Genomic DNA, 24,067 nt, shown 5'->3' with positions numbered 1-24,067 from the left:
TACATTGTCTGTCTTTCTATTTTGTACATAGTCAGGATTTCATTTCTACAAATTCATTTCGCAGGTTTTAACCCCTATCTGCATTACATTTTTACTATGTTTTTTTCCCATAATCTCTCATCCCCTTCAACACCTGATATTATTAGACTGTCAATCCTGGGAGGGGTTAACATTTCTGAGCATGCACAGAAGCCCACTGCTGTTAACATGGCGACACCCCTGTGTGACCTGAAACCTGAAACTCTCAGAGCCTGCTGTACAGGTAGGGGAGAGAGAGAGAGAGAGAGAGAGAGAGAGAGAGAGAGAGAGAGAGAAGAGAGAGAGAGAGAGAGAGAGAGAGAGAGAGATGGTTTGAGGAAACACTGGTTTGAACCAGTGACATAACTATGTCTGTTGTCTTACTTCATCACCAAGCACTAGCATTCTTAGATCTAGTGCTGGCAAGGATGTCCTTATCTGACCCCAAGCCAAGACTAAGTATAAGGTTGGGCATTAGGTGATGAGTGCCAGCACAGGTCAGATGAGGAGAGGAGGATAAATGACAAAGTGATACATGAAAGAAGGAATAAGGAAGTATCCCAAATAGACTCAGACCTATACTATTACATGATGCTAAGCTTTAAGCTAAGCTGCAGACCTGATTTAGCATGTGGGAAACAAACAGGCCTTCAAGATGCCAACTTAGCTGCTGCGGGAGAGAGAGGAGAGAAAGCCAGAATGTAAGGTATAAGAGAAAGAAGAGAAATAGATGGAGGTGTGCAGTTTCCAGGAGGCTTTAATTTTGGATTTGAGTGTCAGACCCTGAGGCTGCAGCCTTGCCAAAACAACAGCATGCTTAAAAGGTTTGACCCCTTAAACTACAAGGGTTTGTTCACTCTCATAACTACATCCTTTACCTAGTAGTTTCAGGGCAGTTACTGCATAAATCATAGTAGTTACTGAATAATTAAAAGTAGGTGATAAACCATTTGCAGTAGTTGAATAATAGGTCTTAAAGGGGAATTCCAACGATTTTTCAAAATTCAGTTGTTAAGCTATAAACATATTCAGAGTGGTTTGATGTGAAATGGTAGATTGCAGAGAAACTTATCAACTCTGATTTCTGTACAGTGGTTATGATAGGAGCCAGGAGTCGCAATGTCTCCAACACAAATATAGCCATTTTATTTGTTATTCAAAATAAACTAGTGAACTTACACGTCTTCTGAGGTTAACAGTTAATGTTGATAATGGTAAAACAAAAGTAAATCTGGGGAAAAAAAAATTCATTGGGGTCTGTTCTGTCTTACAGTGTCCTGTATGTAACTCTCCAGCATGATGGATTAAAAAAAAACTTTTTTGACAAATGCCTTCTCAAAACTATCAGAAAACAAGGTCCCAGGCATGAATCAACATATCTGTAACAATTTTGTGTTATAACTTTCTGTGATGTAGCTTTTTTATAGGCATTGAAGGCTTTGAACGTCTGGTTCCTATCACCACCACTGTGAACTACTCTAAGTGGGTCATTTTCTCAATGGCACATTTCACACCAAACCACTCTAAATGACTTTGTTTGCATCTTAAACATTTAATTATATAACAATTTGAGAAATTGGTAGAATTACCCCTTAAGATGACTCGCTGCATAATAAGCCTGCAGTTTAATTAATTAAAGGATTACACATCCTTAGTAGTGCACCTGATCTAACGCACACATAGACAAGCATACATACACAAACACACATACATACCTACACATAGACACGTACACACACACTATTGCTCTCAGTGTCACCTATGCAGGTGTGTTATTGCTGGACTGGTTACATTGTGTGTGTAAGGCTTATGGGTGCAGTGCATACTGAGATCAGGAGTGTCCTGACTGATCCAGGCAATCAAACAATCAATCAATCAATCACTCAATCTGTTAATCAGTCATCCCACCCCAGCACAAACTTGACCAGGTTATTCGCACCATGTGTAACACACCCCTCTTTTTTTGTCTCTCTCTCTCTGTGAGTCGTTCATATCAGCCCTCCATCCAACTGACCTAACAGAGGGAGAGGTCAGTCTTGCCTATGAATCACTCTATCTCATCCCTTCAAACCTCTCCCTCGTTCTCAGACCAAAATGTGTGTGTGTGTGGGGGGAAAGAGAGAGTGAGTGTAAGAGTGCATTACTAAAATGCAGTTAACCCAGCCTAGTTTTCTGACAGTAAAGATCAGTGACCTGTATATGCTGTGACCTTTTTAACCACTTCCCTCTTTACCTCCCCCACTTTTTTCCTCTCAGTCTGTCATGTTCGACAAACAGTGTTTCCCACACACTTTCTTTGGGCAGTCTTTTGTCCCAATGTTAATAATATCCAATGTCAATTTCTTCCCATTTGAACTAATTCCTACAAGAAGATATTTCATATTGTTATAAATAAACATGACGCACAGTGTCATTGATGCAAAGCATCACTCTACAATGCCCAAACCTACACTTTAAAAGAAGGCTTTGTTTATCCAATTTCCAGTCTTACGGTCATGACAATTTCCACTAGCGCATCTATGGGATTTCCAATGTCATTCCAGCTTATTCGATGCCTTATTCGAAATAAATAAGCAAACGCTATGAGTTTGGATAGCCACTCCCTAAACCCCCTAAGTTCAGACCTGTGGGAAACACTGAAAGGATCTGGCTGGGGCCTGTGTGAGCTCCTGTGACTGTGAGTATCCTCATGCACAAGTACAAAGTGCATGTGGTTGTGGGTCTATTAACACTCAGTTACACTCCTTAATACTACTTAAAAGTGGGAATGCACCCATTGTGGCTTTCTGGAAAGGAACATTCATTCTTTAATCAGCAATGGAGGGCAGCGCTCCATTACCTTCATACCAATAATATCTCCCGCTCTCTCTTACACACACTTCTTTTTCTTCTTCAGAGGCACTACACTGACACATCCTTCTTAAAGTGCACTTAAATCCACTTTATCATCAAAACTCCAAATCCCAGCATCCTCTGCACATAGGTTGCTAATTTCTCCCCTCATTGGTTAATATCTCCCTTGTCAATCATCGCTCTTCCTGGCATTCACCATTGGGGTTACGGTCGTCACGGTTGTCCCTCCTTCCCTCGGTCACACCTGCATGCCGGGCTTGCTCAGGTCCCCATTGCCATGGTTACTTGTGCCACCTCGGGCGGCACCGTCCTCCTCGTCGTCGCTGTCCAGCTCCTCGCTCTTCCTTTTGCTGTAGCGCTCGTAAAGCACCATGAGCACGCCCATCACCCAGGCCGAGACAGTGCCGGCCGAGAAGATGACGAAGCCGATGGCGATGAAGAACAGGTAGTCCCAGTAGCCCAGGCCCTGGTGGCACTCGGAGCGCAGCTGCATGCCCACCTCGGACAGGCGTCGACCTCGCATTTCTGCTGGACCCTGGCACACCGTCTGACCCTCATCTAGAAGAGAAAGGAGCAAGGCGGGGAGGGAACAAAGCAAAGGTTCTTTAGTTTTACCCTGAATGGTTTGACTATAGTTTTAATATGCTGATGTTGTTTTGGATCAATGATTGTGACACTGTTGTGCTTAGAGGTCGTTCAGCGAAATATCGAATTTAAACACTTTTTCTTGCCCTAAATGTCAATGAGCCAAGACATATTTGGTGTCTGAAGGTCACCAGTTAGCTATGTACTTGTTAAAACACACTCTGACTGAACATTTCAGTGAACAAGAAACTCCTTGTTCCATGTATGACCTTTGACCATGACGTTAACCATGACCTTAGGAAGGACCTTTCATAGTTTCCCTTAATTTATCACATTGCGGTATATCTGAGCTGAACACAGGACCGTGGGAACGTAGGGCCCTGGAACCTAGAACCCTGTGAACACAGGGCCCTGGAACATAGAACCCCAAAAACATCCCCTGGGAACACAGATACGCTCCCACTGGAAACAGCTGTGGTTATTTTAGGTAATTTTGCCAGTACTTTTGTCCATTTTTTATAGATAACAGTATGTAAGAAACCTTACAAGCAAGTGTAACCAGCACTGTCTGAGGTAAGTGTGTGATGATTTAGCCATGCAGTTTGCTCTGTGCTAACTAATGGATATAAGCTTTCATTACTTGTTAGCTACTTTAGTCTCATACATTAGCCACTCCAGTGCAAAATTAAAGAAGCAAACATCAGATATCCAGCATGTTTTGACTGATTAGCTGCAATTAGGGTAAAAATTGGGGAAATTGTATGCTCACACACATCAGCTAAACCGCTTATCCTTCAGTTACAAAATTTTTTTGACCACACTTTTGCTTTAGTAGAGTACTTTCTTGACCAGTGCTTATCAGACAAGTAGTCAAGAATACAACTATACACCGTATACACTATTCGTTTTGATCTGTATGAGTTTGTATGCATGAATGAAAAAGTGGTTGCTCTTCTCCTGCCAGAAACTATTGATTTTGCTACTGTATTAACAGAATGTAGGGGATATTGGTTGGTCTCTTAATACATTTCTCACTGTCTCTTTTTTAGTTCTCCATTTCTCTCTTTTGTTCATCTCCATAACCTCCCACCCACACACCCAACTGCCCATACACACATGTATACACACACACTGAGTCTAAAGCCCGGTGGCCCCGCCCCAGAGGAAGATACAGGTCAGTGACCATCATCCTCATCTCAGAGGCTGAGCCCAGCAAAGCAGCAGCCTGTCAGCTCTACAGATCACTGACAGAAAGATCTCTCTCTCACATACACACACACCAACACACACAGAGACTCCAGTTTGTCTCTGATCTCTCTCAGATCCACTACCAGCAGTCTCTTATTACACATGTCCTTCCTCAAAACACACAGAAATCCAGAGGCATCTCTTCATCTCTTCTCTTCTTTTTCCTTTTTCTCTCTACCTCATAGACATTAATTGATGGTCTGCTCTAGCAGGGAAAGGACCCCCTCCTTGATGCATTACTATAATAAATGGTGTTAATAAAATGGTGCTCATTTTCCAATAAAGTAGGAAAAAAACTGAAGGGAAAAAAGAGAGAGGGAGAGGGAGAGAGAGATAGAGAGAGAGGCAGGTGATGAATAATCTATGGGTCACACAGCTTGGCTGGCCTCTAGGCTGAGGTAAGACTGTTATATGGGAGTCATGTCTGAGGCCAAATGTGGTCTGCTACTGACGCAAATCTGATGCGTAATTAGTCTGATATTTATATTCTCATTGTTTCCTGTTTGCACAAGACAGTAAGAAGGAGGGAATTAGAATTGAAAGCATACCAATTATGTCCTCTAAATCTGTTCATACAGGGTGACTCAAAAGTCAGAAGCCACCCAAACACATGGCACTTAACGTTAGATTGATCTCCTCATATTAAACCGGTGGGTCTATCTATGATATATGATACCCACCGGCCTAGAACACAATAGAAATGATGAGATCAACCTAACATCAAGCGTCTGACTTTTACCCTGTGGATTGTTTACCTAACTTAGGGGCTGTTTATACAAAAACCTGCTTATCCAGCCACATTGGTACACCAAGAAGCTTACCCAGTGACAGATTAGGATCACTGTTTTTGTTTTTCTTCTGCGGACTGGTCACTAAAGGAAGCGGATCAGGGATGATTAATCTCGTTCCCAAACAGCCAAAATAGCAAAGCTACATTATGCGAGTCATAATGATGATTAGTGCCTTGCTTACTTTACTCCTCCGGCCAGAGAGCAATTACGACCAGCTAGAGCAGCAAGACTGTTCTCTAAACCCTATCATGAGACCAGATCCTCTCCACAAAGCAGAGAAACATGAAAAATATGCAGTAGGATTGAAGACAAATGCTAAAGTGAGCAAGTGAGAATAGCCTCCACTACAGCAAAGCAAAACTTTGTTATTACATCTTTAGAAGTGGATTGGGTGAAAACAGAACCTCATAGACTCTGGAAGTATAGGCATGAATGCTTCATGAATGCTGAAGGTCTACAGCTGCTGAGCTGTTTTAATCTGAATGAGAGAAATAAAATTATAATATGTTTATGGACTAAAACCCACTGAAGTAACCTACACCACTGACATATAGAACACTGGCCTGCATCAATTTCCATGGTTACACTAGGAGTAGCGAGCTCAGAGAAAGCACACACCATTACTGTCTAAAAGCTACTACAGTGAAAAAGGTGGACCAATACAGTGAAAAAGAGGGAAAAACTGTTTGATATCAAGCAGAAACAGATTAAAAGTAAGTGTTACTTAAACTGCTATTTAGATGTTAATTTTTAGTTATTTAATAAGACGATACTCCATTTCATCAGCGCTAACTAGTTGAATTACCAGACGAATAATGGAATGGGGTGTCTTAGCTAACGTTGGTTGGCATTAACATTAGTGTTAGCTGTTACTATACAGACCATCATTTTGTTAGCCCTAATGGTAAGCTAGCTCTTATAGCCAAAGCTACCTAATATCTAGAGCTCATGTGTCAAATGCAAGGCCTGTGTGCCAAGTCAGACCCGTGACACAGTCTTATTCGGCCTGTTTTGAATAAACAATGGCCTGTCCGGGTCGTGGCAAAATATTAAGTAAAAATGAAATAAAAACACAACTGGCCCACAGATTTGCTGAGGTTTTTTAATAGGGTCCTTTGAGTGGTGGAGTTCGACACCCCTGATCTATAGTAAAAATCATTGCTATAATACAGGGGTGTCCAAGCCTGGTCCTGGAAAAAAACTACTTTACTTTAATGTAAGTCAATGGAACCAGAGTTTTTTCCCAGTAATTTTGAGCTGTTTCTTTTGGTCCATTCATAATGAAATTTACACACAATGTAGGCCAACAGGTATTTTCAATTTATGTCAAAAACTATATATAGGATACCTTTGGATACCCTTGTTTTAATGTGCTATGAGTGAAAGTTAATATAAAATGACCACATACTTCTGTTACTTTTGTTATACTGATGACAACTGTGACGGTTGGTTAATGATATTATGTAAAGCAGTATAATTGGGCAATACTTTGTCTGAACCAGCTTTCATCTCATGTAACAGAGCTAGGTTGGTTCATTGTCTGTTGTAGTAAGCCACTCACTCCTAGAGACCAAGCCATGCTTTCAGGGTACTTGGTACAGCATGTATTTATAGCATAGCATGCCAAAGGTTTGAGCCCACGGCTTTCCAAATAATGAAGTTGAAAGCCATTGCTTCAGCCTTTTGTGACTGCTCCGCTTGCTTTATGCCAGTATCAGTGCAATGATTTGGATGCACATTCCACACGGGCAAGGCATCAGACTATAAAGCTACACACGATCAAGCTATATCGGGCTGGCTTCAGGGCTGGATCTGTGTGGAGGCAGCGGGCCTGATGGTACATGACTGGACCATGGGCTTGTAAGGGATGGTAGACAGTCCAACCCTGTTGGTGAACAGGGTTGGACTGATTCCGTGAGCAGATACGGATCTGATTTGGAAGGGAGATGCAGTCTAACATTTATTAAATTAAGATGACAATCAATATTAGTCTTCAATTATTTTTTAATAAAAAACCTCCCAAAAAAACAAGAAATACTGTACTTACCTCACAGTTTAATTTAACAGAGAATTTAATTTTTATATCACTATTTTATCATTAACAACATTACACATAAAAGCTAAAAAGACACAGGTAGGTTCACCGATCCCTGGTTCCTATCACCACTACTATAAACCAATCAGAGTCAGAAAGTTTCTCTACAATTTCACATCAAACCACTCTGAATGACTTTCTTTACAAATTTGAAATTCAATTTGAATTGCCCTTTAAGTAGGCCAACAGGAGACTTACCTGTTGTCTTGTTCATGAAATGAAATAAATGTTACAGTCAAATAAAGTAATATGACAGGCAGTAGATTCTGCAAAATTTGTCTCATATATTTTGTATCACTGATCAGCTCTCATTTATTGGACGGATGGAGGTTCACCAGCTTTTCTTGATGATCACATATGTACAATGTAAATTGTCTGATTCTGATCTGTAGCTGATCAATATTTCCATTCCTAATAGATAAGTACTTGGTTAAGTATTTGCTTGTGATAATAGCACTCATGAAGTGATGTGGTGCATGAATCAGACTGACCTAGTGACTGACCTTATAGAATATTCCAGACAAGGGACACCGGAGGACACATGTTCTCTCTCTCTCTCTCTGTGTGTGCTATGTCTGTATGTCTGTCTGATTGTCTCTCTCTACCTCCCTTTCTTTCTACTGCCCTCTCTCTCTCTTTCTCTCACTCTCACTCTCTCTCTTCCTCCCTTTCTTCCTCACACTCATTCTCTTTCTCTATTCTTTTCTTTCTCTCTCTTGCTCTCTGTCCCCTCCCCATCTCTTTCATCTCAAGGGCACATTAGCGCATGTCGATGTCCCTTGTGTCGGCACTGTCACCATCTGTGACGCACACACTCACATGCAAACACACAAACAGAGTGGACTCTCTTCATTAGATGCCCTTAATGTGGACTGAGATTTCACTGAGCTCTCACCATCAAACAACCAAACAGCAACCAGCAGCTCCAGAGCAAAGCTCCTGGCCAAGGTCATCTCACTATTACACTTGCATTAACCCAAAAAGAGGTGTAACTTCACAATTAGTGTTGCAAATTCTATCTAATAGCCATCTGGTGTGGAGGTGGCCTTTACTGCTGTTATGTACATTATTATGGCTGGTAGTTCTCATTAAATGGACAGAATATATTGTAGCATCTTGGCAGAGAGGAAGACACAGGAGAGGGCATGATTTCTGCTACGAGAAGTGCTCTTTGTTAACACCAGCCGAAAAAGGCACATACACAACAGCTCGTTAGCAGGGAAGGTCACTTTTAGCCACGCAACTCTGCTTCATGATAGACACATAACCCCTCTAACTAAACCCACACCCTGGCATAATAACACACATGCAACACACACTCACACCTTACACCGGAGAGCAACGACATTAGCAACATTGAATAACACAATTTAACATTCCTTTGGCAAAAGGGGTGAGGCGCATGGCGTAGCTCTGCATACGGTGCCCCTGAAGCTCCTTTCCCGAAACCAGAGCCAGTTGCGGCCTCCACAGCATATACCTGTATATGGGGGGGGGGTTCCTCCTTGCCTCCTCCAACACAGTCTTTTCTGTAGCTTAACTGTTTTCAAATTATGTCAAAATAGCTACCTAGTCCAAAAAATCATAGATAAACAAATCACAGACCAATTATGGGCTCACAGGCTGATCAATCATAGAGACACCAATCACAGACTAACCAATCACAGAATAGCCAAATATAGTTAAACCAATCACAGACTACCCAATCATAGATAAAACAATCACAGGCTACCCAAACATAAATAAACTAATCACAGGCTACCCAATCATACATAAACCGATCACAGACTACCCAATCATAGATAAAACAGTCACAGGCTACCCAAACATAGATAAACTAATCACAGGCTACCCAATCATACATAAACCGATCACAGGCTAACCAGTCACAGGCTACCCAAACATAGATAAACCGATCATAGGTTAACCAATCATAGATAAACCAATCACAGGCTACCACATCATAGATAAACTGATCACAGGCTTACCAATCATAGATAAATCAGTCATAGACTAACCAGTCACAGGCTAACCAATCACATATAAACCAATCACAGGCAAACCAATCATAGATAAACTGATCACAGGCTACCCAGTGTCATGCTCATTAGTATAGAGGACAGTATCTCCGCCTGTCACGCAGAAGACCGGGGTTCGATTCAATGAAGGGGAGGCTTTGCCCTTTGGCAGTCGTGGGCTGGAGGTTAGGGAACCAGCCTTGTGACCAGAAAATCGCCGGGTCAATGACCTGAGCCGACAGTACATGACTGAAGTGCCCTTGAGCAAGGCACCTAACCCCTAACTGCTCCCCGGGCACTGTGGATTTTCCCGTTGTGGGACTAATAAGGGTCACTTAATCTCATTACTCTTAATCAATCAAAGGCTAACCAGTCACAGGCTAAGCAATCACAGATTCTTTCACAACTGCACCCACTAACTGTTGAGTTTAAGCTAAAAAGGTGAAAAGGTTTATTTATCCATGGTAAAGGAACTACAGATTGTCTGAATCTTTTATATCTTGTGTTTAATGTTTTTTTTTGCTTTTTACGTCATGTAGACAGAAAAGTCATATTTTGTCACCTGGTTTGATGGTGCACACACACACACACATACATATACACACACACATACATATACACACACACAAACGCACACCATCAAACCAGATCTCATTCTCCAACAATGCCATCTATCATTAGACCATGTGCATAATGCACAAGGCATCATAAAAGTTTCACAAGGGATCATGTAGAGAGGCTGCCTGCTTACAAAATATTGCACTTCTGTATAAAATAAGATTCCTGAGCCACTCTTCCTTTCTCACACAATATCTAATTCAAAAACAACAACTACGTTCACGTTTGCAGTGCGGAACGGACCCTCTCACTTATAATGCATGCAAACATTCCAAAACAGACATGTTTAAGTTTGAGATTAAAGTGAACATCTGAGGGAATAAATGAACAGGGTTGGCAGGCAAGTACGCTTGTGTGTGTGTGTGTGCGGATGTGAAATCGAGGTGAGATGTAAAGTGCTTTTCAGGGTACTACACACACTAATGCAGAATTCAACGAGCCTGAAGTGCTTCATCTGCATCACTCCCTCTGTGGACACGCACGCACACACCACCACTGATCAAATCAACAACCCGCACACCATCTACCAGCCTGTGTGGACACATTTCATCACAAAATAAACCCAACTCTTACACTGTGATGTTGAATAATGCAGCCGTAATGTAATGCAGGAAAAACTCCAAATTAAACATATGCTCTGGCTCCTGCAGCACAGTCCCACTTACAATATTATCTGCCAGTACTATTTAAGTCTCTATAAAGGCCTCTGAAAAGTTCAGAACATTATATAGTAAGAAAACTAAATGGCCGAAAGTGCTGATGAAACACAAGCGTTTTTCTACTGACATCAAAAATTCACAAGGTGACAAAATGTGACTTTGCTGAGGAGTCAGCAGTGCAGAGGCTTAAATTGGACGAGGAGGGACGCCGTTCTGGTGAGACACCCCATCAAGGCCTTGGAGCCAAAACTGATAAGCCGGCAAAAACGTGATGGCGCATCACATGAAACCCAGACACAGAGGGGAACCGTTTTACTGCAACACCCAGCAAACCAAGCCTTGATGCAAACATAAACCTGGATCGAAGGGGAACCTATTTTAGCGCGACACCCTGCTTGGGAGTTTTAGCAGCTGTCAGCTGCTGTAATTGGGAACTCACAGAGTGGGGTCGCTTCCGGGGAGGCTAACGCTAAAGCTAACACCAGTGCCAACACTCCTGTGAAGTATTCCACCTTGAAATGACCAGCCAGCTGACCTGGGCACTGCCCTGGCCAACTGAGCTGCGAACAGGAGCCGGGACACCATGTGAGAGAACTATCAGTGTACCAGCACCCTGACCCTTTTCCTCTCTCTCTACACACACACACACACACACACATACACACACACAGACACACACACACACACACACACACACACACACACACACACACATACACACACACACACACACACACACACACACACATACACACACAATTGTTCTTTATGTTACAAAAAATACAAATATATTCAAATAATAATGCATATTTGGACACCTAGGGATGTATATTTGGTAACAATTTCAAAACAGTTTAAAAAAATAAAAACATTATGTCTACGTAACTTACATAGTTTCATAATAGTGAGAATTAAAATAAGAAAAAAAATATTCTGCTGTAAATGAGCCTGTATATCTTAAAATCAGTAAATACTGGTTTAAGTCGCTGTGGCTAGGTTTAAGTAACACTAGTTTGATCTGATATCATAATAATAATCTAAAACGAGGAAGAACATTTGACTCTTCTTTTAAGCATTTTCTTTGAACTTCATTTGGTACAAACTTTCCTGAGATGCGAAAGTATGAACAAGCTTCGAGCTCAATACTAGAGAAATTTTGCTTTTAAATAAACAAAAGTGTCTTTAAAACAGTCTTAAATCAACACTGTTAGATATATAAAACAAGATAAATACCCGAAAATACTTCTCAAAATGAGGCATTAAAGGTTAAATAAGCTACACATTTGATAATAAAACAGAGTTCTAAAATAACTAAAGTTTGGGAGAAGGACCATGCGGGAAACTCCTCCTCTTCCACATTCTACACCTCATAAATTCACTTCGGAAAATGAGTTATTTTATATGTTCTTAACTGAAAATGAGCAAAGGACAAGGAATCTGAGGTTGAAATGATAATAAACCACATATTTTTCCTTTTGGTAACCATTGAAAATGGGTCCCACAGACCCCAACACCACACAAGAGTTAAACACAGCAAAGCCACCCACAACAAATGGCCAAGTTTCTCAGAGTTTCCCTCTTCTATCTCAAACGCAGTCTGGGGTCCAAACTCAAAAACGGCTTTTTTAACATCCCGAATGCGTCAGATTAAAATGCAACGTTAACAACCCCAATGGACAATGGACAATGAACAGACTAGACTAGACCTTGAAAAGTTTTTTTTAAGATTATAAAGCCACACTTCTCTCCAATTAAATAATTTAAATAAAGTAAAGTTGTCTTGAGAATTATTCTTTTATGGTGGAGAGCTTGAAAGCTTTTTAGTTCTCTCAAAAACGTTTCTTATTTCATTTTAAGAAGCCTGTATAATTAGCTAAATTGTCTAAATACACTCAGCTTTCCAAGGGCTCTTTATTAAAAACAATGGTTCTATATAGAACACCATATGAACACTCAAAGAACCACTTGCATGCTTAAATGATTCTTTGCACTTTCCATTAATTCTTCAGATTAATGGAAAGTGTGTTGTATATGGTATTATATAGACCCTTTTTGAAAAGGGTTCAATAGAGCCACAAAATGGGTTCTTCTATTTTTCACAAGCTTGACATCCCGCTTTCAAAAAAGTTCTGTATAGAACCATATACAACACATTCTCCATCAATCTGAAGAAGCTTTCACCATGCAAAGAACCATTTCAGCATGCTTCTGTACAGAACCACTGACTTTACTAAAGAAACCTTGAAGAACCATTTTTTAGAAGTGAAGGATAATTATAGGCAGAGTTTCTAAAAGTTAGCTAATTACATACAAATAAACCAAATTGTAAACAAGAAAGCGAGATCTATTGTTTATTTTCAAGATTTTCTGGCTTGTTGCGATTTTTTGCAGTGCATTATCAACAACCAGCAGCTGAAACTTCAACTATTTCTTTGATGTGCAAGTCAACAGTACATTGATCCTACATCACTCGTGCCCATGTTTTTCATCCATAACAAGTGTTAGGTGTGGAATTATAACTAGCAGATCAGAACTTAGCTCCATAATAAGAACGTTGGCTCTACAACAACAACAACAACAACAAGAACAACACAGGACCAAACCCATTACAGTATACAATGTAAACATTCACCATGCTTTTTAAGTGAGAGTCAGTAAATGTAAAGCTAGTCCTGTTGTGTGAATGGTTGATGTTCTTAATGTTCTAGATAGAGTTGTGTCTGTGTGTCTCACACACACAACACACACACACACACAGTGTCACATCAAAAAAAAACAGGACAAATGAGTCTACTGTTATCCGTTTGCTCTGCCAACACAGCACACGGTCCACAGATGGCTCGCTGTCTGAGGAAAGCTCAGCGCTGTATCACTTCTGACACATTTCCCTCACTTTCTTCTTTCTCTCTGCCTTCTTTACTATTAGAGTAATGAAAGTCTGGCAGCATGGCCCTCAATCAGCCCTCATTACACTGCATATGAAGTGTTTCCACAGTTCCTCAATAGTTTTATTCTCATTGTGTCTTGAAAGTGGATCTTTGGATCGTGTGCAAGCTTTTATATTCCAAATATCTCTTTTAAAGTGTCTTTTTCTTACACGTTTCTGTTTATTTTCCCCCTGGGATACACTTGTGATGTTCGTATCAGTTTATGCACCAAAAATAGTCCTAAATCATTTGTACACGATCATTTCCAACCTTTTTATGTCAGGTCTCAGGCTGTTTTTGTTACTGTGCCTTTGAAATATATATATATATATATATATATATATATATATATATATATATATCACTGTTGTCAGAAGAAAACCTTGTATCTCCATTTTTGATGTTTTTCAGATTTGGACATAATTTGAAAATACCTGTTGCTCTTTACATTGTATGTATATTTTGTGATGAATGGACTAAAAGAAACGGCCCAAAATAACTTAAATAAAAATTTAAGTTATTTTAAGTAAAGTAGGTTTTTTCCTTCTCCTGTAAAGTTACCATTTTGGAGATATGAGGTTTTCTTCCGACAACAGCGATATATATATATATATATATATATATATGAATAAATGTAATGTTAAGCCTCATTCTAAAGCAGTCTGGGCTGAAACACTCCAAACTTAAATGTAAATAGGTGGGGATAAACTTATTTATCCTGAATAAGTAGATATATGTAAATGCCTTTTGTGATATCACAAAAAAGGCTAACTCGAAAGAGGTGCTGTTTGGTTACCATAAACCTACTCGGCATAACTCTGTTAGTGTTTACATACTACATCAAACTCTTTTATTTAAAAAAAGGACCAAAGCCCAATCGAAGGGTTTCCAGCTTGTGATTAACCTCAGGTTTTTGTGTAAAGGCTGTAAAGAGAAACAAGTTTTTATCTGACACTGCATGAGATTTATATAATCCCACATGCGCTGGCCTGCGGATCTCCTCTTGACAGAGAGAAATGGTATCAATAACCAGCAAGTGTGATAGCACTGTGGGGCAATACTGAATCATGCTTTCATTTAAACAGACATTTTCACCAGCCTAAACCATACATCAGGGAATATAATCATACGTGCAAAGCTTTGTGGCCTATTTTTTATCAGTGTGAACAATATACTGCCTTTACAAATCAAACTACTCTTATGTGCAGTAGAGTCAGGAAAAAAAACCCTGTGCAAGCAAAAACAGTGAATAACTTTGGGCTAAAATGCCCTAAACGAAAAAACAAGAGTTTCTCCCCATTCAGCCTGGACTCTGTGAACCCCCAGAGTGAATACGTACAGGCTGATTCGGTTAGCTGCAGTGTTATCATCAACGACTATACAGGCACACACATACAGGGGAGTAGCCTAAGGCTGCATCAATACTGCTGAGTGTGCAGTGGACTGACTGCTCCATCACCCCTGCTAATGAACACGGCACCCTGTTAGCGTAGCGAAACTGCAGTCACCCCAGCATGCACCTCAGAGTTTACCTAAGGAACTGTGCACTGCACCTTTTACAGGATTCAATGTTTTCTGTTTTCACTCCTTTCGAAACTCATAGCCAACAATTAGAATACTGCCAAAGGCACGCATGACTAATAGAGCTAGGCTTTCAGTTTGGGCCATAAAGATCAAACTTCGAGAAAAAAAGAGGGAAAAACACACCTCTGTAGTAATGCTACTTTTGCTAGCGCACATAAGGCATTCTAATTTGTTATGGCTAAGCTAATATCAATTCACATTAACATTTCTTGGATATTCTAGATTAAAGACAATTAAAGCTTGACATTTCATGTCTTGTTTAAAGCTCATAACAGACGCCGTCATTTAAACTCTACCTTGTATATGGCAGTTTGTGACTTCCTCAGTAACAACTGTAAAAGTTTTCTCTTTCTTATATTCAAATCTGATCTGTTTCCACATCAACTCACATATCAGTTTAATATAAAACCAACACTTTTAGTATATAAATATATATTTTAATATATAAAATATTATTTAATATTTAATACAAATACAATTGGATTTTTGGACTTATAAATGTATATAATAAATGTATATTACATAATATTCTGTGTGATTAAGTGGCTTGGCCAACATTTAAAACTGCAGAGGAGCAAAAACTGAAAGTTCTGCTCTCATTCAGCACTGATCATTTGTTGATAGTTTTTTGCTGAACTGGTTAAACTACTTTAATGAGGGCTGAACACAGTCCTGTTAGAGAGAATATAGAATTTAGACCAGTCAGTGGCAGATCTAGAAAATGTAAGCAGGGGTGGCAGGGAGTTTTGGCAGGGTGGCAATATGAATGGGGGGGGAGGGGTGAAGAGAGGTTGGTATACAAGTGCTGAGGGAGGGGTGGGGTGAGGGTGAGTGGAGAGAGGTTGAACAGATGTTTCAGTGGTCACTAATTGCAAAAACACTCTCATCTTAATAGCGCAAGCACCTGCCACACAGCGAGGTGGAAGCCAATGACATGGCAGAAATCCCATCAGAGTCCCATCAGGGATGGCCAATTAGGTTTCAGAGGGGCACTGGCCACCACCTTAAATCCAGCCAAAAGAGTTAGTTAACAGTAACCAGTGGTGCAGCCAGTGGAGGTGGTATGATTGGACCATGCAGTGTGGTGCAGCCAGTTGCAGGTCCCCCAGCTCAGTTTATTTATGACTTTCGTGTTTAAACAGCGCTGTTGGGTGCAACACTGTCAATTCATCACCTGCACTTGATAGGCATGAATTTCAAAACTAACAGCTACGCAGTGAAGATGTCAAAATTTGGTAAAAAAAAAAACAAAAAACAAGCTGAATCACAAGTGTGAGCACCCTGGTGACTTTTATGACTAAATTCTCTTAGAGAGAAAATCTAAGAGCTTCCCATTCAAACACCAGCTAGTAGACATTTGGATTTCTCTACTCTATCACAGTAGTGTGAGGGATGGAAGAACCGCAATATATCTGACGCTCGCTGTTTAAAAGCTTTAACTGCAGTGTGATTCTCTAACACCAGACAAACAGAGCCTCCTTTTAGGTATGTTTAAACTGAAATTGGTGCTTTTGTGTCTTGTTTGATCTACAGTATCATCAATTCGCCATGCTATGCGAGTGACAGAGCGCTGCTCCAAGTTAGCCAGCCTCTAAAAACAGCTAGCCTAGGAAGCTAGCATTCTCCCGCTCTCCAAGGCCACTCATTCAGCATCATCAGTTTACTTTTGTTTAAATCAGGGCTGTAAGTTGCATGAACCCACTTCTTGGGAATGCACGAATACTAAATATGACTGTTTGAGCACTGTAACAGCGCTGGAGTTGTGAGGAGCAGATGTGATTTAACGCTGCTAAAGCTTCTTAGGATGTTAGGAAAAAAGAGAGTTTACTTTAAGACAGTACAGTTACACCACTTATCTCGTCACTCAAAAAAAAAAAAGTTACTTTCATGGTTTAAAAACAGTCTTAAGGGTCAATCTTGAGAAGTATCTATCCAATTGCTGTAAAAATTCACAGATGTTGTTGCTATGGGAATACAAGAAGATGACCAGAAAAATGTTCTACTTAGACCTGTTTAGCTACATTAAAAGTCTATGTTACATTTTACTCCACGTTAGTTTGTGCCCCGCTCCCCCCTATATGCTGCATCCACCTAGAATGCATGTAAACGGAAACCAACAAGGAGCATCCAACGCACATACAGGCCAACGCTTCTTTAATTTAGCTGCAGGAAAACTACAGGAATCTCTCATGATTCACAAGTGTGAGCACCCTGGTGACTTTTATGACTAAATCCTCTTAGAGAGAAAATCCAAAACCCTTACTCGGTGTGTGTGCTCACCCTGAACTACACACTTCACGCTACTGAGTACAATTTGGATAAACACACACATATGTTCACACATCACACACAAGCACACTTGCATTACTGTACTTGTGAGTACTTACTGTAATTGGCCTATCCATGCTCAGGCTGTGAATGCATTCTTTCTAAGCAACTGTTGCCAGGTTGGACAGACCTTAGCAAAAATTCCACTCAACCTAATAAAACTGTTGCGATCCTTGTTCAGCATTGCTGCATAATGACAGAAATGCTATGCCACCAAGCTGAACTATAACCCGTTTAAGCTTAATCCTTATCCTAGAAACTAGCCCAGTATGTCCAAAAGTTTGTAGACACCTGTGTTTTTTTCTGAAATCAAAGGTATTTACAGGATGTTTATCTTTCTTTGCTGTAGTAACAGCCTCTACTCTTCTGGGAAGAATTTACATGAGATGTTTGACCATTGCTGTGAGGATTTGACTGCATTCAGCTACAGGAGCATTAGTGAGGTCATGTACTGATGCTGGACGATCAGTTCTGGATCACAAACCCAACTCATCTAAAGTGTACTGGATGGAGCTCTATCACTCCAGAGAACACAGTTCCACTGCTCCCCAGACCAGTGCTGGAGGCCTTTATACCCCTCTTGCCTCTATTTGGCATTGGGTTCATGTGCTTAAGTTCATCATCTTCTCCCGAGCATCCTATTCTATTAGCAATCCTTTTCTATCAAGATTATACAAGCGGGGTGCATAATTGAATACCTGTGTCAGCAATGTGTGCACCTGAAAAGTAGCTAAATTCACTAATTAGATGAGTTGTCTGGATACTTTTGGACATACCTTTTTATGTAGGCTTGGCACATTACCCAAAACATAGTACACACACATGATATTACATTTATGTGTCTATATGAAAGCACAGTTAAATCTCACTTACATACATTTTCGTTATATGACATCCTGTCCATTTTTTTTTTTTCGTAAACACAACCACTTAGTACTTGCCCCATAAAACACACACACATACAGCCACCCCCTCCCTGATGCACTGTTTGTCTCTTTCGCTTGCATTGCCTTGGCTTCAGCAGTTAACCCTCAAGGGCTGAGTTCAAACGCAGCGGAGTGGGACTACCAGCAGCCGCCGGTAAACACTACTATTTTTAACCCCGCTAATTATGTAATTGCATATGTTAATCTTTAAGAAGATGAAGAGGTAGGAGGTAGAAGACTTTCCCCGCTCGCCCTCTCTGCATATCAATGAGGTCGTACGGGGAGACGGATAGCAGCGCAGTGAGAATTACTGCACAAAGCTGTTTTATACTGAGCTCAGCTCAACACGCGAACCTCCCCTGTGCAGTGTCTTACCCTCCACAATCCACTGCTGAGCTTCAAGATATTCTTCATTATGCCATTTAGAAATGCAATGTGATCTGCTTTTGCTATTACATGCATCACAGCCATATTGACACACACATTTTAACAAAGGTCAGTTGTTTTGCTAAGGTCTCTTTCCAGTAGGCTGGTCAAAATATTCAGACTTTGAGAGCAGAGGTTCTAAAACTGGTCCTCAGAGCCCCTCAGACAGTCTACATTATTTCTGTTTCTTTTGTGATATGAGTGGGACAGAGCAAAAAATATGGACCACCTTGGGGACCTGAGGACCGATTTGAGATCACCGTTTTAGAGTAATAACAAACACTTCTAGAAATAGTTTTGAAAAAAAAAAAATGCAGCCAATTAGCATGTTTGGTATCCAAAGGTTGTAGTTTCGCACTGGAGCCATGAGGCTAATGTAGTTATATGACCAGTGACGACTGAATTGTCCTAATACCAATCATTTGGTATTAAGACCAGATGACTGGTCCTAATAGTAGGCTGAGTAGTAGAGTATCGACCACCCATAGAAGCCAATTTAAATCTAGGAACATGAAGTAGGCCTAGATTTTGTGATCTCAAGGTACGGGATGGGGCATATAGATGAAGAAGCTCTGCCAAGTATTGAGGAGCCAGACTGTGCAGAGCTTTATACGTTATAAGGAGAACTTCGTACTGAATACAGAATGTAATGGGCAACCAGTGAAGACTCTGAAGAACAGGGGTGATGTGTTCCTTCTTTTTAGAAAAGGTGACGATCCTAGCAGCGGCATTTTGAACATACTGTAACCTAGGGAGGGTTTGACAGGGAGGCCAGAAAAAAGAACATTGCAGTTGTCTAGCTGTGATGACACTAATGCATGCACAAGTGTTTCTACATCGGCTTGGCTGAGAAATGGTCGGAGGCGAGAAATATTGCGAAGAGGGAAAAATGCTGTTTTAATTGATGTGGATGTTAAAAGAGAGTGTAGGGTCAAAAATAACTCAGAGGTTGCGGACGTGGGGAGAAGGTGTTACTAGAGTCCCATCGATATTGATGCCAAAGACAGATGAGCTAGATGTCAGTGACTTTGAGCCAATTAAAAGCAACTCAGTTTTGCTAGCATTCAGTTTTAAGAAGTTCAAACTCATCCATGACTTTATGTCATGGATACAGTCAGATAGAGCAGGTGGTGGTGTAGTCTGAACAGGGTTAACGTAAAGTCCACTTTGTTCTCAAGGCAGCGGACATAAAGCAATAGCCAGTTGTTTTGGAGTTAGTCTTAGCTTAATGTGGACACCAGACCAGTTGTTGCGCTTCCTCTCGAACCACCTGAGAAGCTGCCTGACTTGATCCGCTGCTTAAGGGGAGTCAGTGGTCTTGGGGCCATGGACCAAATTACAAATTCCAGCAGTGACCGCCAGTCAGAGATATTGGTGCAGCAGTTGCATCCAGGCACTTGAGCAGATGCTGAAATGTAACCGCTGCTCCATTTAAGGTGGAACGGAAAAGCTGAACAAAAGCTCCTAAATCAGATGTGCCTTGTAGAAATTATGATGTTAAATATTTAACACCTATTCTGACAGGCCTGCGGCGCTAGTGGTAGAAAGCAATATCTATATCTATATATTGTTCCATTTTGTTTTTATTATTTTGCACAATAAAAATACTTCAGATTTACTTTAGTGGTTACATTTTTATTAAAAACTGAAGGGACATTCCAGGATAGTAAGCCACAGTTATCCTACAAAAATAGGTTTACTTGTGCATCTAAAATGTTTTTCTTTGAAAAAATATAAGCATGATATAGTGATTATACACCAAAACCATCAGAAATTGAAATTATACCATGATATAAACTTTTGGCCATAACACCCACTACTAGAGGCGAGGGCTAAAAAATCAATAGCTATCAATAACAACAGCAATGAAACAAAAAAGCACTTAAATGTTTAAAATGTTGATGGTTACCATGGGGTAAATGCTAACTTATAGCAAGTTAACAGAACCATCAGTCACATCAGCATCACACATTTTATCACCCACATCGGGGGTCAGCAACCTAACTGTTCAGAAGAGCCAGTTTGTCTTAATAATCAATCCACCTTTGGAGCCACAACATTTTATGTCTATTTTATAGAAGTAACGTTTTACCATCTTGGCTGTAAATATGTCTCAGCATGTGCTAATATCCAAGCAGGCTAAAAATATAAATGAAAACGCAGACTTACTTTGCTCTGCTTTAAGCTTTACCTGCTTTTCTCACATCTCCGACAGGATACTTGTCCACAAGAGTAGAATTGTTTCTTGTAAAATGTCTCTCAACGTTCAAGTCATTATGAGGCTGAAGTCATCTTCTCATTCTCCAGCTTCTTTTTAAAAATTTCCAGTTCCACCTTAAATGGTGCCGAGGGGCCAGAATTTAACTGCTGCACAATTTCAGGTGGATTAAGAAAATTCGAACAAGAACCTGATGAATAAGAAGCTGATATCAGCTTTGCGATTTTTTAGTGTTTGACAGTTTCTCGTTGCAGCTTAAACCAGCTGGAGTGATTATAAATACACATAGGTCTGTCCGTTCATTTCTAAATTATCAGAGTTCGTCTTAAATCTTTCTCTTCTTTGCCATTGCATTAGTTACTAGGCAAGATTGATGTATGGCTGTGCGCCAGTCTTCAGGGTTAAAGGGTGAATTAGCAGCGTTTAAGACCATTCACTGTTAGAACTGTATGTACGATGGCTCAGCAAAGCTTCATGTTACTGGAAAGGAGGATTATTTTATTTTTAACCTAAGAATCTAATTCTGCTGTGGAGCCAAAAGAGGGCAGCAAAAGAGGCGCATGTTTTGCCGACCCCTGACCTACATGAACAGAACATGAAAAAATTTTGTTACAAATTTTTTTTATAACCTAAAAAATATCTTAGCTGCAAGCGGTTTTAAACTTAAACTGACCATGTTACAAGCTCCAAAAGTATGTGTACAGTTGCTAGCACCGTCGTTGGCTTGACGCTAATACTATAAATCCCTTAAGGGCACTAATAGAAATTAGCATTATTGCAATGGTGAAAAAGAGTTAAATACAGGTTTTTACAAAGTGGAAATGTTGAGCTGGACTATAGAAGTACCACAAATGGTTAATATATCTAGAAGAAACTCTGCATTGCAAGAAGCAAACCTCAGACACCAAATGTCTTCAGACACAAAAACACCAAACACGTCTTTGCCAAATGACATTTGGAGTAGAGTGAAAATTCTGTGAATTAGATTTTTTTACCAATCTATTTATATAACTAAAATATTTTTTCTACTTAAAGTTATAAAATGTATAATGTCATAGCATTTTTAGCCCTGGGCTGTGATATGTGCTAGTATGCTATATGCTATAATGTTGGCTTGTGCTAAGTCACTGGCTGTGTGCTCATGGTGTCATGCACACCACTGTTAGAAAAGCAGGGCATTGTTCTATTCAAATGGCCTGTGACAAAGTGACCTTGCTCAGGCTTCTCCTCCCCTCTCGCACGTCCAGCGCCCACTAAATAATGAACTGCCACGACTACTGCCCACTGTTGGGCCCACTCCAAAGAGAAAATTCCATCTCGAGGTTGTCTGAGCAGATGGGGGGAGTAATACTCTACTGAGTGTTGACTTGCAAGTAAATAGGGAAAAGCAGAAAGACCTTGTGGCAATCAGAGGACTGTCACAGAGTAAAAGACTTTCTTGTTACAGTGCTTTTTCCACACCAACCAAACAGCGCACATTTAACATTCCCCGTCAATGACAACTGAGGTTATTACTGTGTCGATTGCAATCGACCTTCATCTGGATCTGCAGGGTACGAGCTGTTCTGGATTACGATGAGGTCATTAGCAAATACATCACAACACCTCTGACACCTGTGAGTTAGGAATGACTGCTAAGTAGAAATAAACTCAATTAGGTTTTACCATTAGAAGTCATAGTTATCCCTGACAATAACAAAGGCATTGTGTAATTTGATATTAATTATTTCTTGATCACAGCTCATTGACACGGGTTCATTGAAAAATGTTAAAAGTATGGATTATAAACATTCAATATCATATTTGGGGCAATATTTTACTATGATTTGAATTGAAGGATAAGTTATTGTTGTGTGTTGGGATGTATTGATACCACTTGATACCACTTGTTGGGATGTATTGATTTTCCCTTCCAGTACCAATACTGATACCTCATCCTCAAGTATGTGCCAATACAAAATACCTCTACCACTACCAGCTCTATCTAACTTACGTACCCCATTGGAGCTGATACTGATACCATTCCAGTTTTTAAAATATTTTATTTTTGTAAAAGTAATGTTCTGAATATTATATAACAAGAAAATATATTTTTGTATAAATAAGAAATTAACTATAACTCGTGCTTACATCTGTGTCAGACACTGCTGGAGTCTAGTAAATATTATAGTCATTCACGCTACCACTAGCAGCTGTTGAGCTGTGGATTCTCTTGATGCGAGCATCAAACTACCACACCACGCCGTGGTCTGATGCACTTGACAACAGGAGGCCGCACCACAAGCGGGGCTAGAGGACACAGAAGTGCGTCTAGTGGGCTGCTAGGTTAAAGGCTAACCCCAGACTAAAGGCTATTGTTAAGCCAGGAGACCCACTGTTCCTTTCATATATAACTCTCTAATGTTCCTCGATAACAACCTGGACTGTCATTAACTCAGACTGTAATTGACTACATGGGAGATGAGGGATAGGGGATTAAGGAATAACTGCCTCAGCTATTCAGCTGAAGAGAATAATGTTTCCATCACTTTTCATATGCTGAGTTCTCTGCATTTATTTGTGGCCTGGATGTGTTTCAACCACTATATCAGCTACTAACAGTGCCTCCCTCAAAATACTGGTGGTATGGATTTTATAATGAGCACTTTTTACTACTACTTGTCTCAAATGTGAAATAATTGCACAGTGCAGACGTATTGCTTGATTCAGTGATATCTGATTGCTTCATGATATCTGTATTGTCAGCTGCCGATACTAATACTATATTTAGGTG

The 24,067-nt window shown here is 40.2% G+C and overlaps 1 protein-coding gene across 1 annotated transcript in view; it reads right to left on the bottom strand.

The window, feature by feature from the left end:
• Window positions 1-3,109: 3,109 nt before the first annotated feature.
• Window positions 3,110-24,067, bottom strand: part of LOC118816096 (leucine-rich repeat-containing protein 52) — a 36,183-nt gene continuing 15,225 nt past the window's right edge. Inside the window, exon 2 of the mRNA XM_036582605.1 lies at window positions 3,110-3,429. Within this exon, the coding sequence (XP_036438498.1) occupies window positions 3,110-3,429 (320 nt within the window). The remainder of the gene's footprint in view (window positions 3,430-24,067) is intronic.

The sequence above is a fragment of the Colossoma macropomum genome, unplaced genomic scaffold (assembly GCF_904425465.1).
Source record: "Colossoma macropomum unplaced genomic scaffold, Colossoma_macropomum, whole genome shotgun sequence".
Taxonomy (NCBI): Eukaryota; Metazoa; Chordata; class Actinopteri; order Characiformes; family Serrasalmidae; genus Colossoma; species Colossoma macropomum.
This window is presented reverse-complemented; position numbering and strand designations above follow the sequence as displayed.